This window comes from Berghia stephanieae, chromosome 11 (genome assembly GCF_034508935.2).
Source record: "Berghia stephanieae isolate SIO BIC M18660-M18661 chromosome 11, UCSD_Bste_1.3, whole genome shotgun sequence".
In the NCBI taxonomy this organism is placed as follows: domain Eukaryota; kingdom Metazoa; phylum Mollusca; class Gastropoda; order Nudibranchia; family Aeolidiidae; genus Berghia; species Berghia stephanieae.
In genome coordinates this window covers 7,038,217-7,056,719 of record NC_088370.1, presented here as the reverse complement: position 1 = coordinate 7,056,719, position 18,503 = coordinate 7,038,217, and the positions used below count along the sequence as shown (strand labels likewise).

Below are 18,503 nucleotides of genomic sequence, written 5' to 3'. Positions count from 1 at the left end.
AGCACTGTGGATCATAGATTGTTGGCAAATCTTTCCAGAATCTGTCCAACTCAGCTTAGAAGGCGTTTACACTTTCAGCATTCACAACTCTCTCTCTGGCAAGTTATTCCAAGTATTAATTGTTCTAACAGAAAAGTAATTGCTTCTTGTCCTAAGTCTGCTGTGTTCTTTTTCTAATTTCATTGAGTGTCCCCTGGTAGGGCCTTGACTGTTGATCATCGTGATTTTGGCGATCATTTATTCTGGCTCTCGAGAAAAACCCAATCATGCACCCACATTTACATTTTCCAAAACCTATTTTTGCACTTTTGTGTTTCTTTGCATATTATTTGCATGAAAGAAAGAAAAAGAAAAGAAATCACAGTTAATCATAAATGGTGTATGTCACATGATATCCCTGCCCACTCATGTGATGATCATGTGATTTTATTGATATAGGCTTGGTTCGAAAAAACAAAACTGTGGTACATTCGTTTTTGGAACCCCAGATCTAGAAATATACGCACATTTTAGCATATGTTGATAGTTTAAACCTGTTTCATCTCTTTGTTTGTTACCATATTTATACAATTAATAGTCCAGGATGGGAAATACGATTTTGTATTGTTCTTTTTTTGCAATTTTTCATATTGTACTTTTGAGCAAATCTTCGTTGACCTCGGCCTCGGCGTTATGTTCGGCCCCACCACAGTTCTGGTGTGACAATTCTCAAATTGCTACAGAATGTGGAGTGAGTATTTAGTATTTTTGTGTGATATTTTCAACGGGAGGCCTTCCGAAAGCTCCTACATCCCCAGTATTCTTTGTTTTTTGTTTTTTTTTTATAATGTTCTATTAGGGGGTTTGGGAGGGGGATGTTGTTAGGAACTTTCGGAAGGCCTCCCTTTTCAACTGCCAAGTTGACAAATTTTACATTAGTGGATGGTAGTAATGTTTATATATATATATATATAATATATATATATATATATATATATATATATATATATATATATATATATATTATTATTAATATTGTATTTTATTAATACACATTGATACCATTCCCTTTACCTCATAATTGAAATTGGGAACTAAGCTAAAGTGTGATGTCAAATACTGGTTCCAATCCCATTGGAAAGACAAAACATCTTGGCATCTCATTTTCTAGTCTAAATAGATGCTGGTCGTCAATAAAAATCATCCATCCTCGCTCTTTTATTTTACGTCCCGTAATCCTTAGAATCTGCCTTTACAATCGTGATACTAAAATAGTTATGCCACCTTATGATTCAATATGTAACCTATAGTTGTGCCACCTTATGATTCAATATGTAACCTATTCATTATTATAGTCCTCCGAAGGACTGATCACATAACACTTCCAAGGACATTGGAACTGGAAAAATATAATTTGTGACGTCAAAACTTTTCTTTTGTATGGTTACATGCACACTTCCAAGGATTTTGGAACTGGGAAAGTAGAAGATTAACGTCAAGACTTTTCTTCCCTAGTCCAGACAGCCCCTAATGACAACAAAGGCCGCCATGTCCTTATTTACAGGTCTGACAACCCAAGTTGTTATGGCCTCTCATTGTTTTAATGGAAAAATACTCTCAATCTAACGCAAAATATTGTCCATTACATCAATGTTGAATCAAGCCCATAATTGTGTTCGGTTATCAGACCTGCAAATATGTGCACCTCGCCACCAGCCCTCTCTGTGTAGTCTCTCACCCTAAATCAAAGTTTAAGTTATCCAAAGATAGAAACAAATTGACCCCAGGTGTTAAAACCTTTTAACAAAATAAATACCTTAATAGAACAAACAAAGATAATTATAGGTAAGCTAGGAGCGATTGTCACATTGTGTTTTTAAGGGGTTTTTTTCCCGTTTATTTTCAATCCACAGGTAACAGAGCAGTGCAAGAAGTTTTACAATTCTAATGCCAAGTCCGTCAATTTCACCCTGTACTATGAGAGCATGTGCCCAGATTGCAAAGACTTTTACAAGAATCAGTTGGCTTTTGCATTTGAAAATGTGGGCAGCATCATGAATTTGATGCTTGTACCTTATGGAAATGCCCAGGTATGAAAATTTTAAAAAAGTCCTTTAGAGGCCCATTGAGCCAGAGTTAATCCCGGTTTCTATAGCCTAAAATATACAATAGCAATTGATTGTTACCCTTTGGATAGGACACTGGTCTATCGCAAAGTACTCTCCACCAGATCTATCAAACCGAGCTACCTGGGTGGACAGGGAGATCAGAAAAAAGCATCTCGACTGCACCTGGGAGGTATGATATGTACCAATTTTTAATTATTAGGTGTTATCTTACTAAAAAGTTTCCATATTGTTTGTTAGTTTGATATTATCATTCGTTACTAGAATCCATTTGAAGTAAAAAAAAATAGTTAAATATTTTCCCCTTTAACATTTATTACTCCAGATATTAGGTTAAATATTTCCTATTTTATTTATTTTGGGAGAGTGGTTTGACATTGCTTGGAATTTAGTCAATTCTGGGATCAGGCCCATTACTTTCCTTGGTCAATGTTATAAATGCCTTATTTTAACTGACTTTGACAGCTTGGATGACTCCTTGTCCGTATATATTACACAGAGGGTTATACTCGGATGACTCCTTATCGTATATTATCTTATTATATGGAGGGTTATACTCGGATGACTCCTTATCATATATTATATTACGTGGAGGGTTATATTCAGATGACTCCTTATCGTATATTATATTACATGGAGGGTTATATTCAGATGACTCCTTATTGTATATTATATTACATGGAGGGTTATGCTCGGATGGCTCCTTATCGTATATTATATTACATGGAGGGTTATACTCTGATGGCTCCTTATCCGTATATTATATTACGTGGAGGGTTATGCTCGGATGGCTCCTTATCGTATATTATATTACATGGAGGGTTATACTCGGATGGCTCCTTATCCGTATATTATATTACATGGAGGGTTATATATCAACTGACCTTTCAATAGTCTGTGTATTTAAATTTAATCATAGGTATATGTCAGGAATTTTTTTTATTTTCTATATCAAGCTCTTGTTAAAATCTGTCATCAAAGGGCTTTTTGGTTTATTGTTTGTTTGTTTTTTTTTATTTTGGGGGGAGGGGGGCATGGAATTTCTATATTTCTCTCTGGAATGTCTGGTCAAAGTCATCTTTCGATGCCAAATGTGAGGATTTAATCTTTCAAAAGGATTTTATTTGCCATGATTTAATTTAGTTTTTACAGGATTTTATTTAAGACCAAAATAACATTCTGCTACATGATCCTATGAACTTCTTTCTTTTCGGGATTTGTCTTCAGACACATTACGATGGCAGCTCGGCTTTCAAGTATCGGTTTGAATGTCAGCATGGGGTGGAGGAATGCACTGGAAACATGATTGAGGTAATGTTTTAATGTCTACTACTTTTCAGTATAAAATAGAAGATGTACATCAAACACTATTGAGGTAATGTTGACTATTCAGTATAAGATAGAAATGTGCATCAAACACAATTGAGGTAATGTTGACTATTCAGTATAAGATAGAAATGTGCATCAAACATGATTGAGGTGATGTCGACTATTCAGTATAAAATAGAAGATGTACATCAAACACAATTGAGGTAATGTTGACTATTCAGTGTAAGATAGAAATGTGCATCAAACATGATTGAGGTGATGTCGACTATTCAGTATAAGATAGAAATGTGCATCAAACATGATTGAGGTAATGTCGACTATTCAGTATAAGATAGAAATGTGCATCAAACATGATTGAGGTGATGTCGACTATTCAGTATAAGATAGAAATGTGCATCAAACATGATTGAGGTAATGTCTACTATTCAGTATAAGATAGAAATGTGCATCAAACATGATTGAGGTAATGTCGACTATTCAGTATAAGATAGAAATGTGCATCAAACATGATTGAGGTAATGTCTACTGTTCAGTATAAGATATAAATGTGCATCAAACATGATTGAGGTGATGTCGACTATTCAGTATAAGATAGAAATGTGCATCAAACATGATTGAGGTAATGTCGACTATTCAGTATAAGATAGAAATGTGCATCAAACATGATTGAGGTAATGTCTACTATTCAGTATAAGATATAAATGTGCATCAAACATGATTGAGGTAATGTCGACTATTCAGTATAAGATAGAAATGTGCATCAAACATTATTGAGGTGATGTCGACTATTCAGTATAAGATAGAAATGTGCATCAAACATGATTGAGGTAATGTCGACTATTCAGTATAAGATAGAAATGTGCATCAAACATGATTGAGGTAATGTCTACTGTTCAGTATAAGATAGAAATGTGCATCAAACATTATTGAGGTGATGTCGACTATTCAGTATAAGATAGAAATGTGCATCAAACATGATTGAGGTAATGTCTACTATTCAGTATAAGATAGAAATGTGCATCAAACATGATTGAGGTAATGTCTACTGTTCAGTATAAGATATAAATGTGCATCAAACATGATTGAGGTGATGTCGACTATTCAGTATAAGATAAAATATGTACATCAAGCACGAGTGAGGTAATGTTGACTATTCAGTATATTATAGAAATGTCAATCAAACATGATTGAGGTAATGTCTACTATTCAGGATAAGATAGAAGATGTACATTAAACTCTGGTTGTATTTTTCAAATTTTAGTGATCCTGCTTGCCTGAAAAGTGTGGCCATTTAAGAAACAGGAAATTTCATTTTGACACAATTTCTATATTACAACTATCTGGGCTTTTCAATTGTGGATATACCAATCCGGATAATCGCAACATTCGGTTAATCTCAAAATATCTCAATAAATGAAATTAAATCTATATAAAAGTTACTGGTTAATTGCAACAAACTTTGGTAAATTGCAACAAATTTTCAACCTCAAATAGAGGAAAATTCAATAAATCAATCAAACAAAATCTCATGATTAAATTTCATCACAGGTGAAATCATGACAGGTTGAAGAATTGAGAGTGGGCGGGGTTTAATGCTGCAGTAGTGTGTCACCACTCTATTAGACACAAACAAGGGCAGGGCTTTTGTAGTATGGGTTTGTGTGGCCATCTGTGACCATTAGATAGGAGGCAAGGAGACTGGGCATAGTCAAGACAACAGGTAAACAATGACAGTTGTAAGGAGAGACTGAGCGATATGCTTTGTTTTGGGATTGACAGTTAATTGTGCATTGTGACAAATGGGTATGGTGAGAGTTTATTGTCTCGCATCACGGCTAATCTCTTTGACTTTTACAAATTTTGAGAACAAAAAAGTGAAAGTTAATCCAATCTGAATAAGATGTCGGCTTGCATCAAAGCTGCTTTTGCTTGTCAAAGCTATAAAGGGCTGCTATATGGATTTTGTTTCAAATTGCTTAATCTCAGACGGATTAAGAACAATTTTACAACAACTTGTTTGAAGTAAGACGTTTATAAACATCTGACCTCAGCAAGAAACCAGACGACCCTTGATGCTTTCTTAGGGAGATGAATGATTTCAAACACAAAGAAAAATGATGGAATTTAAAACCATAAAAATGTGAGGAGAAAAAAACCCCCAAGGAAAATAAATTAATGAGGCCATGGACTCATGTAAACTCAGAGAGAAAATGATACAATAGTGGATAGGGACTTCAGCTTTGGTTAATCACATATTTTTACTGATCCCACGGTGTTTCAATTATCCAGAGTGAACTGTAATTCCAAAACTAAAATATCTCTTATTTTATCATTTTTCCATTGTGCATTTATTTCTGATTATAACGTAAATATCTTTTGTTAAAAAATGTTTCAGACATGTGCCATTGACATCTACAAAGACATCCACACTTATTTCCCTTTCATCAATTGTATTGAGAACTCTGACTCCATACCAAGGAAATCAGCTGTAGGGGTGAGTCTTCCAAGTTCCCACATCTCACATTAATGATTTCCAAGTTCCCTCATCTCACATTAATGATGTCCAAGTACCCACATCTTACATTACATTAATGATTTCCAAGTTCCCACATCTCACATTAATGATTTCCAAGTTCCCTCATCTCACATTAATGATTTCCAAGTTCCCACATCTCACATTAATGATTTCCAAGTTCCCACATCTCACATTAATGATTTCCAAGTTCCCACATCTCACATTAATGATTTCCAAGTTCCCTCATCTCACATTAATGATTTCCAAGTTCCCACATCTCACATTAATGATTTCCAAGTTCCCACATCTCACATTAATGATTTCCAAGTTCCCACATCTCACATTAATGATTTCCAAGTTCCCACATCCCACATTAATGATTTCCAAGTTCCCACATCCCACATTAATGATTTCCAAGTACCCACATCTCACATTAATGATTTCCAAGTTCTCACATACCATATTTCTGGTTAAAATGAAATCAAGTCGTCAATTCTAAAGGATTATGAATCATTGAAAAAAAAAAAAAACATTTTTATTTGGCACAATATCCGCTCATATGTGCTCAGACTGCTTTACTCTGGGTCCCCCGCTGAAAGCAACATTTAACGTTTGGGATGGGCTCATAGTCACTGAGTGGGATTTTCTTCTTTCACTGTTCTTTTCATAGTCACTGAGTGGGATTTTCTTCTTTCACTGTTCCTTTCATAGTCACTGAGTGGGATTTTCTTCCATCACTGTCCCTTTCATAGTCACTGAGTGGGATTTTCTTCTTCCACTGTTTCTTTCATAGTCACTGAGTGGGATTTTCTTCTTTCACTGTTCCTTTCATAGTCACTGAGTGGGATTTTCTTCTTTCACTGTCCCTTTCATAGTCACTGAGTGGGATTTTCTTCTTTCACTGTTCCTTTCATAGTCACTGAGTGGGATTTTCTTCCATCACTGTCCCTTACAACAATATCGAGGAACAAAGAGGAATGGAAAAGAACAAAGAAAGTCGGCTCACTAATTGGAGACACCGAGGATGTACAAAGAAGAAAACAGCTATCAAACGCCGCACTCAGTAAACTCACCAATGTATGGATTAGAGGTGACAAAATAAAGAGAAAAACCAAACTGAAACTGGACCGTGCTCTTGTAAAACCGGTACTTCTGTATAACTGCGGCACTTGGGCGTTGACAAAATCCGAAGAAGAACATCTGGATGCCTTCCATCGCACACAGCTAAGAAGGGTACTGGACATCAAATACCCAAAAAAGATCTCAAATGAATCACTCTATAAGATCACAAAAGAAAGACCAATCTCCCTTGACATTTTACAACAACGATGGCAACTTTTCGGTCACATACTACGCAGGGACAAAAACATACCAGCTAACCAAGCCATGTCGGGATACTTCCAAAAACACGGGAATCTTTTCAGAGGAAGACCGATCACAACACTCCCTGTGATCCTAAACAAAAACCTCACAACACTTGGACAAAGCATTAGTCTCATAACGGCAGGGACCTTGAAAATCTGAGAACCCTAGCAGAGGACCGGCAATATTGGAGACACCTCACACAGGAAATACTGGAAACAGCCAAGGCGACCCGATCTTTCGGTCGAGACGCGAAAGGCATCTAAGTCAAGTAAGTCACTGTCCCTTTCATAGTCACTGAGTGGGATTTTCTTCTATCACTGTTTCTTTCATAGTCACTGAATGGGATTTTCTTCTTTCACTGTTAATTTCATTGTCACTGAGTGGGATTTTCTTCTTTCACTGTTCCTTTCATAGTCACTGAATGGGATTTTCTTCCATAACTGTTCCCCTCATAGTCACTGAGGGGATTTTCTTCTATCACTGTTCCCCTCATAGTCACTGAGGGGATTTTCTTCCATCACTGTTCCCCTCATAGTCACTGAGGGGATTTTCTTCTATCTCTGTTCCCCTCATAGTCACAGAGGGGATTTTCTTCTCTCTGTTCCCCTCATAGTCACAGAGGGGATTTTCTTCTACCACTGTCCCTTTCATAGTACACTGAGGGGATTTTCTTCTACCACTGTCCCTTTCATAGTCACAGAGGGGATTTTCTTCTACCACTGTTCCTTTCATAGTCACTGAGGGGATTTTCTTCTATCACTGTTCCTTTCATAGTCACTGAGGGGATTTTCTTCTATCACTGTTCCCCTCATAGTCACTGAGGGGATTTTCTTCCATCACTGTTCCCCTCATAGTCACTGAGGGGATTTTCTTCTATCTCTGTTCCCCTCATAGTCACAGAGGGGATTTTCTTCTCTCTGTTCCCCTCATAGTCACAGAGGGGATTTTCTTCTACCACTGTCCCTTTCATAGTCACTGAGGGGATTTTCTTCTACCACTGTCCCTTTCATAGTCACAGAGGGGATTTTCTTCTACCACTGTCCCTTTCATAGTCACTGAGGGGATTTTTTTCTATCTCTGTTCCCCTCATAGTCACAGAGGGGATTTTCTTCTACCACTGTCCCTTTCATAGTCACAGAGGGGATTTTCTTCTAGCTGTCCCTCATAGTCACAGAGGGGATTTTCTTCTCCGTCCTTCTAGTCACGAGGATTTTTCTATCTCTGTTCCCCTCATAGTCACAGAGGGGATTTTCTTCTACTCTGTTCCCCTCATAGTCACTGAGGGGATTTTCTTCTATCTCTGTTCCCCTCATAGTCACAAAGGGAATTTTCTTCTACCACTGTTCCTTTCATAGTCACAGAGGGATTTTCTTCCTTCCCTCATAGTCACTGAGGATTTCTTCTCTCTGTTCCCCTCATAGTCACAGAGGGGATTTTCTTCTAGCTGTCCCTTTCATAGTCACAGAGGGGATTTTCTTCTACCTGTTCCTCATAGTCACGGGGGATTTTCTTCTAGCTGTCCCTTTCATAGTCACAGAGGGGATTTTCTTCTCTGTCCCTTCATAGTCACAGAGGATTTTCCTCGTTCCTTCGGTCACAGAGGGGATTTTCTTCCATAACAGTTCCCTTCCTGGTCACAGAGGGGATTTTCTTTCATCACTGTCCCTTTCATAGTCACAGAGAGGATTTTCTTCCATCATGGTTCCTTTCATGGTCGCCAAGTAGGATTTTCTTCTAGGGTTTTTCACCTGCAATGATAATAGATGGTTAAAAAAAAATAACAGCATACCTTCTTTTCCTCCTCATATTACCTTTCAGTGCGCTGACCAGCACAAACTGAACATCACCAAAATCATGACCTGTGTCAATTCCTACCATGGTCATTTCCTGGAAAATCAGATGGGATTGAAAACTCAATCTCTACGGCCAAGACATCAATACGTGCCTTGGGTTACTCTCAATGGGGTAAGTTTACATAATAATAATATAATAATAATATAATAATAATAATAATAATAATATAATAATAATAATAATAATAATAATAATAATAATAATAATAATAATAATAATAATAATAATAATAATAATAATAATAATAATAATAATAATAATAATAAAATATAATATAATAATATAATAATAATAATAATAATAATAATTAATAAATAATAAATAATAATAATATAATAATAATAATAATAATAATAATAATAATAATAATATATATGATAATAATAATAATAATAATAATAATAATAATAATAATAATAATAATAATAATAATAATAATAATAATAATAATAATAATAATAATAATAATAATAATAATCATTATCATAATCTATTCTTCAATAAAATAGGGTTATAGTTGGAGATAAAAATTGTATCGTACAACCAATGATACATTTTCATCATCAAGCACAGAATTACTGGCAAATCTAAAAATTATAAAACTATTTTTCACAGATTGATATACGAGTAACTTGTAACCTTTCTTAAATTAAGGGTAATTTCGTTGTCCGTTGATTCAAATTGTTTTATTTTTTTAGAATATCTTATTGGGGGGGGGGGGGGGGGGGGGGGGGGGGAGATAATCATGAGTCCTTAACCTTTGTCCATGGATTGTCACAATTTGGCCACTGATAGTGAAAAGATTTGTTTCGATCTATGCCAGTTTCACAATACAGTTGTATAATAAAAATTTAAAAAGCACATAACTCTTTTGTTAAGACTAATTCGTCCCTTCATTCATATGTTTGTATAAATCTGTTTTAATCATGAAGATGTACACAATTTGATTGGAATCAGGATTTCCTGCTTTCGTCAAATTATATCTCTATGATGACGTCGTTGTTTTCCTTGAGGTCCACGTGGAACTATAAACTAGCCAACTTGATTGTTGTTCTGTAGGATAAGGCTGAAGAATGAAAGAAAACATTGCCCTTGAATCATTCAATCTCCTTGAGGTCCACGTGGAACTATAAACTAGCCAACTTGATTGTTGTTCTGTAGGATTAGGCTGAAGAATGAAAGAAAACATTGCCCTTGAATCATTACATCTTTTTGAGGTCCACGTGGAACTATAAACTAGCCAACTTGATTGTTGTTCTGTAGGATTAGGCTGAAGAATGAATGAAAACATTGCCCTTGAATCATTACATCTCCTTGAGGTCCACGTGGAACTATAAACTAGCCAAATTGATTGTTGTTCTTTAGGATTAGGCTGAAGAATGAAAGAAAACATTGCCCTTGAATCATTACATCTCCTTGAGGTCCACGTGGAACTATAAACTAGCCAAATTGATTGTTGTTCTGTAGGATTAGGCTGAAGAATGAAAGAAAACATTGCCCTTGAATCATTCCATCTCCTTGAGGTCCACGTGGAACTATAAACTAGCCAACTTGATTGTTGTTCTGTAGGATTAGGCTGAAGAATGAAAGAAAACATTGCCCTTGAATCATTCCATCTCCTTGAGGTCCACGTGGAACTATAAACTAGCCAACTTGATTGTTGTTCTGTAGGATTAGGCTGAGAATGAAAGAAAACATTGCCCTTGAATCATTACATCTCCTTGAGGTCCACGTGGAACTATAAACTAGCCAAATTGATTGTTGTTCTTTAGGATTAGGCTGAAGAATGAAAGAAAACATTGCCCTTGAATCATTACATCTCCTTGAGGTCCACGTGGAACTATAAACTAGCCAACTTGATTGTTGTTCTGTAGGATTAGGAATAAATAATAACGTGAAGTTGAATGTAAGCTTCAATTTAATTACAAAAACAGATCAAATGAACGTTTCGGGTTTCCCCTTTATCAACAAAACAGGATGATTGAAACACCACAGATGAATGCGATGATGTGGTAGTGGCGTAGGATTAGGCTGAAGAATGAAAGAAAACATTGATCTTGAAACAACATCAAACACATTAATATTCAATCCAACTAATAAAATGGATGCTAATTAAAAGGGTCATTAGATAAGTTGGCCTGGGATTTTTAAAATGTAAACATTGCTCTTGAATAAAGCCTTCATACATTGTACCAAAAAAAAAATTAATTAAATAATTTTTTTTTTTTAAGTGTCCCATCACTCGGGCATTTGAGGTTTGGGAATCGCTATCTCGCCGGTCGCGCTATTGCCAAATTCATTTGCACACACCTACACACTTTATTTTATACCTAACCGATTTTTGTTGTTGGTGGCTCGAAAGATTTGTCCCGATCTATGTTAATTTCCACATTATGATAGTATATAGTAATAAGTAAAATAGATGAGTGCTTCTTTGTAATAGACTTTATTTCCCCGAAAATATTACGGTTTCTCCACTAGTAATAATAATAATAATAATAATAATAATAATAATAATAATAATAATAATAATAATAATAATAATAATAATAATAATAATAGTAATAGTGAAAAGAAGAAGAAGAAAGAGAAGAAGAAGAAGAAGAAGAAGAAGAAGAAGAAGAAGAAGAAGAAGAAGAAGAAGAAGAAGAAGAAGAAGAATGATAATGATAATAATAAGAATTGTGATAATAGAATATATTTGGATAGCACTAATCTTAAATTACTACAGTCATAGGTACACATTGAGAAGAGAGGTTGATTAAATTTTATTACAACACAACTCGACAATATCTTGAACATTTTTTACAAAGTTCATATTATTATTAGATCTATTATAGAATTATTTGTACAAGTTTTGTCTGAGGCAGTCACGTGTTTTCTATGGTTTAATATGAATCCATTCCACAGGTACACACAGACAAGATTCAAGACATGGCTCAGAAAGATTTGATCTCTCTTATTTGTACCACATATACAGTAAGTAGGAAATATGCCTGAATGAAGGAAGTTGTTTTTGTAAGCCATTATCATACACATGGACTCTCTGGGTTCTAGCATGTAAATTCCATGCTGCTTCCTGAATAGGAAATTTCGGATACTTGTATTTAATGTTACAACCAGTCATAATCATCAAAAAAAAAATTTTCAAGTAGAAATTAAAAGATAAAAAAAGTACAGAATTGGTCATCGGATGAGTTGACATAATTCTTGTGTTATCTGATATAAACATACTGTGTATGTTAGGAGATTATGTATGCAATGTACTCTTTTCGTTAGCAGCGATTTAACTCTCTCGAGTCCATCTGCATGGAAAATCAAACAAATTTGTAAGATTATCAATGAGAATGAACTCGAGAGAGTTAAGGCTTATTAAAATGTCTTACTTAGTATGTGTGTGCGCAAATGTGTTTGTAATGTCTGAGGGTGAATATGTATGTGTAGGAACATAAAGTATCAAGCAGTACTTGGTACTGGTAATGCACTATAAAAATGTTACCTAAATATGCCCAGAATTTCGTGATAAACCTTGTATAAGTCCAACACGAATATAATTTATGATAGACAGTGTATATTTCAAATACAATTTATGATAAAGCGTATATACATCCATTGTGAATGTAATTATGGAATGATGAATACATTTGTATCTACCATCAAAATTACGTTTTGTGGATCAAAGAAATGGATAAAAGCCTTCACAGTTTTAAATTTTGTAAATTGTAAATTTAGTGTGGAAAATGGCGACAAATTTACAAAGTTCTAGATTGGTACTTTAGATCATTTTTCCTGTTTGAGACCAATCAATCCATGAAATATATTTTCGATTTTAGTTATTTTAAAAATACTTTTCAATGTTTCTTTTCTATTGTTTTTGTTGTTGTTGTTGCTCTTTATAGGTACTTCTTTATTATGCCTTTTTGTTATTTGTTTTTTATTTTCTTTTTTACCTAAAGAGTATTACATGTTTTTATATTTGATTTTTTTTCTTTTGGAAAATCTCAAACGTTTTATCCAGATACCGAGGGTAATGGCATTTATTTCTTTTTTTCTAAGACTTTTATTGATTATTTTTTTCCAGGGTTCTCCCAAGCCAAAACGTTGTGAGCACTAACACGATGGCCAGTTGTGTGTACTAATGAGATGGCTAGTTGTGTGTACTAACGAGATGGCCAGTTGTGTGTACTAACGAGATGGCTAGTTGTCACAGCTCATCAATTTGACCTTCCCTATCAGCTTCATCTTTATCACTGGACACTTTCATCATTCTTAGAGTTGTCCCATCCACCCAGATTTTCAACCCAAGAGTCAAATTAACATTCAAGTTCAAGTCCATACCCATTATTGCAAATCTTATACACATCAATGTTATCTATCATGCCACAATAATCCTGCTGGGTGGGGATCCTGACCTCCCACAGTGGGCAGGGAGGTACATGCAATGTCTTCTATCCCCTCATACCCGTCTTCCAATTGTTTCCTGTCATTGTCTTGGAATGAGATTACTTAGTTTTGTCCTGACCCTTGCCGGAGTTCCTGGCTTTGAGGGAAACAGTCGAATGCAATGTTATTGTTTTGGGAGATGTCGATATTTTTTTCCTTGCAAATCACCTCTCTGTTATGCATTGTATTATGTTTAGTATAAATATTATATTATATGATTGGTAAACATTTGAGTGTATTCCTCTTAGTTGGGACCTGTGCTTGTGTCTGGATGAGACTTTTAGGTGATCTCAAACTAAGTACTTTGGCGGTGTGCTCTTGGAATCTACATCTGTTCCCTATTTGAACCAGTTCCCCTTTGTCTTACCTTTTCTTTTGTGCTTTAATTGTAATTCTAGAACTTTTTACTATCCCATTTTCTTCCTTTTTACTGGCGCTGATGTAACCTTAATGTGTTGCAAGCGCCGTAAAACCCTTAAAAACAAAACAAACACTAATCCTGTCACTCTAGTCATTCAATCCTCCCAGTGTCCTTGTATATGTGGAAAACGCGTTGGAAATGATGTGGGGTCTGTGATGTCTATTATGTCATGTGGTAGTTTGCTCCATTCATGTATTGTTTGAAGGAAAAGCTGCATTTGTATGTGTGTGTTCTTGCAAATGGATGGTGGAATTTGTCGATGTGATGAAGCTGGTTGAGTATCTATTTTTTGAATTGTTAATGTAAAATTGGAATGTATATGGCAGAATGTTTGCTTTTGACTGTTTTGTGAAATAGATGTATGCTCCTATTTTCCTTACTGCTCCTACTTTCCTTACTGCTCCTATTTTCCTTACTGCTCCTACTTTCCTTACTGCTCCTATTTTCCTTACTGATCCTACTTTCCTTACTGCTCCTACCTTCCTTACTGCTCCTATTTTCCTTACTGCTTCTATTTTCCGTACTGCTACTACTTTCCGTACTGCTACTACTTTCCTTACTGCTCCTACTTTCCTTACTGCTCCTATTTTCCTTACTGCTCCTACCTTCCTTACTGCTCCTATTTTCCTTACTGCTCCTACTTTCCTTACTGCTCCTACTTTCCTTACTGCTCCTATTTTCCTTACTGCTCCTACTTTCCTGACATTTTTTATAATGGCCAATTTTGACGCCATTTAGTGTTGTGACTCGATGCATGTTTTGTTGTTGCGTCTATCTCTCTTCATCATCATCATCATCATCATCATCATCATCATCACCTTTGACTCCTTGTGTTTTCCCCACATTCAAACTAGCCACCACGTGACAACTGCTTTATAACCAATTTGATCTCATTTTTATTCAATCATTTAACAATTTTGTGTTTTTTTTTGTTTCGCAGACCTGCTTCCTATTACAAAAAATTCGTAGAATTATTAAATTTTGGATCCGATTTGAGAACAGTGTGAGCATCTCCAAGTCATTAAAACTTATTGAAAATGAAAGTTGATGCCATACTACAAAATGTTAACGATTTTGAAGTGTTATTTTATCCGCATGAGGATAAATTGTTGATTATTAAAGTTAACTTTAGCAACTACTATTTTTATCTCCTAAGAATTACGAATTTTTAGAACTTCAAGTTGGCAGGTCTGGTTTCAGAACCAACCTTTGCATTCCTCTATTTTTACTGGTTTCAGAACTAACCTTTGCATTCCTCTATTTTTACTTACCTCAAATCTATTCAGCTGAATTTATCAACTTATGGACCACCGATTTTGTATTGCAACCAATTCATGTCCTTTATATTTTTTGTTGTCGATAATTTTACAAGTGACCGAATCAGTTTAAGCTTTAGATTTTAAAATTATTCATTTGAAGTAACAAATTGTCATCTTTATCATTCTATGGAATCCAAGGTGTACACATTAGCAGGTCTGACATCCGAATGTAGTTATGGGCTTGATTTAGTATTGTTGTAATGGATGATATTAAGTATTGGTTTGGGAGTGTTCTCATGACCACTATAGGACCATAACAATTTGGGTTATCAGACCCGCATAGAAGTATACGTCGATGTAATCCAATACTCATGAATGCTTTCATACCAAGAGCAAAATAAAAAATTGTTTGATTTCTCTCTCTCTCCCCCCCCCCCCCCCCCCCCCCCCCCCAGAAAACCCTTTCCTAGATTATGGTCGAATCTTGGAGTATTATTTTATTTTCTATCTTGGCATTAAAAAGGATTTTAAAACTTAACGGTTTAGTTTTCCGTCTTGTTTGACATTTTGATTTATTGTCTGTCAATTCTGGGTGAGGGTTCCTGACCTCCTATAGTGGGCAGGGAGGTACTTTTTCTGTCCTCTATCTCCCTGTATCTGGGTGGGGATCCTGACCTCCTATAGTGGGCAGGGAGGTACTTTTTCTGTCCTCTATCTCCCTGTATCTGGGTGAGGGTTCCTGACCTCCTATAGTGGGCAGGGAGGTACTTTTTCTGTCTTCTATCTCCCTGTATCTGGGTGGGGATCCTGACCTCCTATAGTGGGCAGGGAGGTACTTTTTCTGTCCTCTATCTCCCTGTATCTGGGTGGGGATCCTGACCTCCTATAGTGGGCAGGGAGGTACTTTTTCTGTCTTCTATCTCCCTGTATCTGGGTGGGATCCTGACCTCCTATAGTGGGCAGGGAGGTACTTTTTCTGTCTTCTATCTCCCTGTATCTGGGTGGGGATCCTGACCTCCTATAGTGGGCAGGGAGGTACTTTTTCTGTATTCTATCTCCCTGTATCTGGGTGGGGATCCTGACCTCCTATAGTGGGCAGGGAGGTACTTTTTCTGCCTTCTATCTCCCTGTATCTGGATGGGGATCCTGACCTCCCATAGTGGGCAGGGAGGTACTTTTTCTGTCTTCTATCTCCCTGTATCTGTTTTCCAATTTCTTTCTGTCTTTGTCTTGGAATGAGATTACTTAGTATTGTCCTGACCCTGGCCGGAGTCCTTGGCTGGGAGGGAAAAAGTTGAATGTATAGTTATAGTTTTGGGATATGATCTTTTTTTAAAATTGTAAATCATATCTGTGACATGTACTGTTATTTTTTTTATTTTTTTTTGTTTTTGTTTTTAACATGTGATTTGTAAACATTTGAGTGTATTCCTCTTAGTGAGATCTTATGTTGGTGTCTGGATGAGACTTTTAGGTGATCTCTAAGTACATTGACAATGTGCGCTTGGAATCTACATGTTCCCTTTTTGAACTATTTCCCCTATGTCTTACTTTTACTTCAAGTCCTTTTAATTATGAACTTCTAGAATATTTTTACTATCTAATTTTCTTCCTTTTTACTGGCGCAGATATGACCTAAATGTATTGCAAGCGCCATAAAACCCTTAAAAACAAAATGTTCGTCAATTTCAATGGATGGGATGCTGGAATGACAAGTTACGACTTTAAATCCCAGGGGAAGACATGAGACAATGTTCCAATTATTCTCTACAGACTTTGTAATTTTTCCATCTTTCTCCTGTACGTGATTGGTCTGTGCAGTGCTATAGAAAGATTGTCTAGGTGGGATCTTTTGACCTCCCATGGTGGGCAGGAGGTCACTCGCTGTGCCGTTTATCACCTTATAATGTTTGTTTTCCGAGTTGCTTTGTCTTTGTCTTGTAACGGGATTATTTTATTTTGTCCTGGCACTTGCCGAAGTCCTTTGCTGAGAGGGACACAGTCAAATGTTTAGTATTGGTTTTGGGAGATGATTTTTCCCCCTTGCAAATCATCTCTCTATTATGTATTGTTACTTATGTTTTCTTTTTTTTTATATATTCTGTACACATTTGAGTTCCTCTCAGTGGGATCCTGTCCTGGTGTCTGGATAAGACTTTTAGGTGATCTCAAACTAAGTACATTGATAGTGGGCTCTTGGAATCTACATCTGTTCTCTATTTGAACCAGTCTCCTTTGTCTTACTTTTTCCTCGTCCTTTTAAGTACATCCAGAATGTTTTTACTATCCCATTTCTTCCTTGTTACTGGCGCTGAAATGACCTAAATGTGCCGCAAGACCCTTAAAAAAAACAATCAAAGAGCACCTATAAAACCCAAGAAAGGAGAACTGCTATCAGCCCTCACACTCTCGAGTGAATGCACTCACTCAGTCCGTTTTCCAAGTACAATAAAGGTATGGGAATTCCCTCCCCGATAACTTGAAAAATTATGACAGTAATGAGACATTTACTCGTCATTTATAAATCATTTCTGTCCTAGGATGACTTAATGATTGTGATACAGGGCCATAACCTGACACCATCCCACACCACACAAATGTTGTGTCTATCTTCAGTACTGAAGCTGTAACCGTATGGATTGGATTGGATTCGATTTTTGAACACTGGGTGGGGTTCCCTACCTCCACAGTGGACAGGGAGGTACATACTGTGTCTTCTATCCCCTTATATCTGTTTTCCAACATGCTTTCTGTCTTTGTCTTGGTATGAGATTGCTTGGTTTTGTCCCGACCCTGGCCAGAGTCCTTGGCTGGGAGGGAAACAGTCAGATGCATAGTTATTGTTTTGGGAGATGATATTTTTTCCTTGTAAATCATCTCTCTGTTATGTATTATTATATTTGTTATTTTTAATGTATAATGAAATGTAAGCATTTGATTGTATTCCTCTTTGTTGGATCTTCTGCTTGTGTCTGGTGAGACTTATAGGTGATCTCAAGCTAAGTTCATTGATGGTATGCTCTTGGAATCTACATCTGATCCCTATTTGTTCCCAATTTCCCTTTGTCTAACTTTCTCTTGGGTGATTTAATTGTGATTCTAGAACTTTCTACTATCCCATTTTCTTCCTTTTTACTGGCGCTAACCTAAATGTGTTGCAAGCGCCGTAAAACCCTTAAAAACAAAAACAAACACATTTTTGAACAGGCTCT

General features: G+C 36.0%; 1 protein-coding gene across 1 annotated transcript; it reads left to right on the top strand.

The window, feature by feature from the left end:
- The first annotated feature begins 407 nt into the window (after positions 1–407).
- Positions 408–15,829, top strand: LOC144957352 (gamma-interferon-inducible lysosomal thiol reductase-like). The gene is made up of 7 exons (XM_078888527.1): positions 408–730; positions 1,893–2,069; positions 3,333–3,416; positions 5,830–5,928; positions 9,133–9,279; positions 12,079–12,147; positions 13,250–15,829. Exons 1-7 carry the CDS (start codon positions 584–586, stop codon positions 13,280–13,282), a joined length of 756 nt encoding a protein of 251 aa, XP_078744653.1. The 5' UTR covers positions 408–583; the 3' UTR covers positions 13,283–15,829.
- Positions 15,830–18,503: the final 2,674 nt, after the last annotated feature.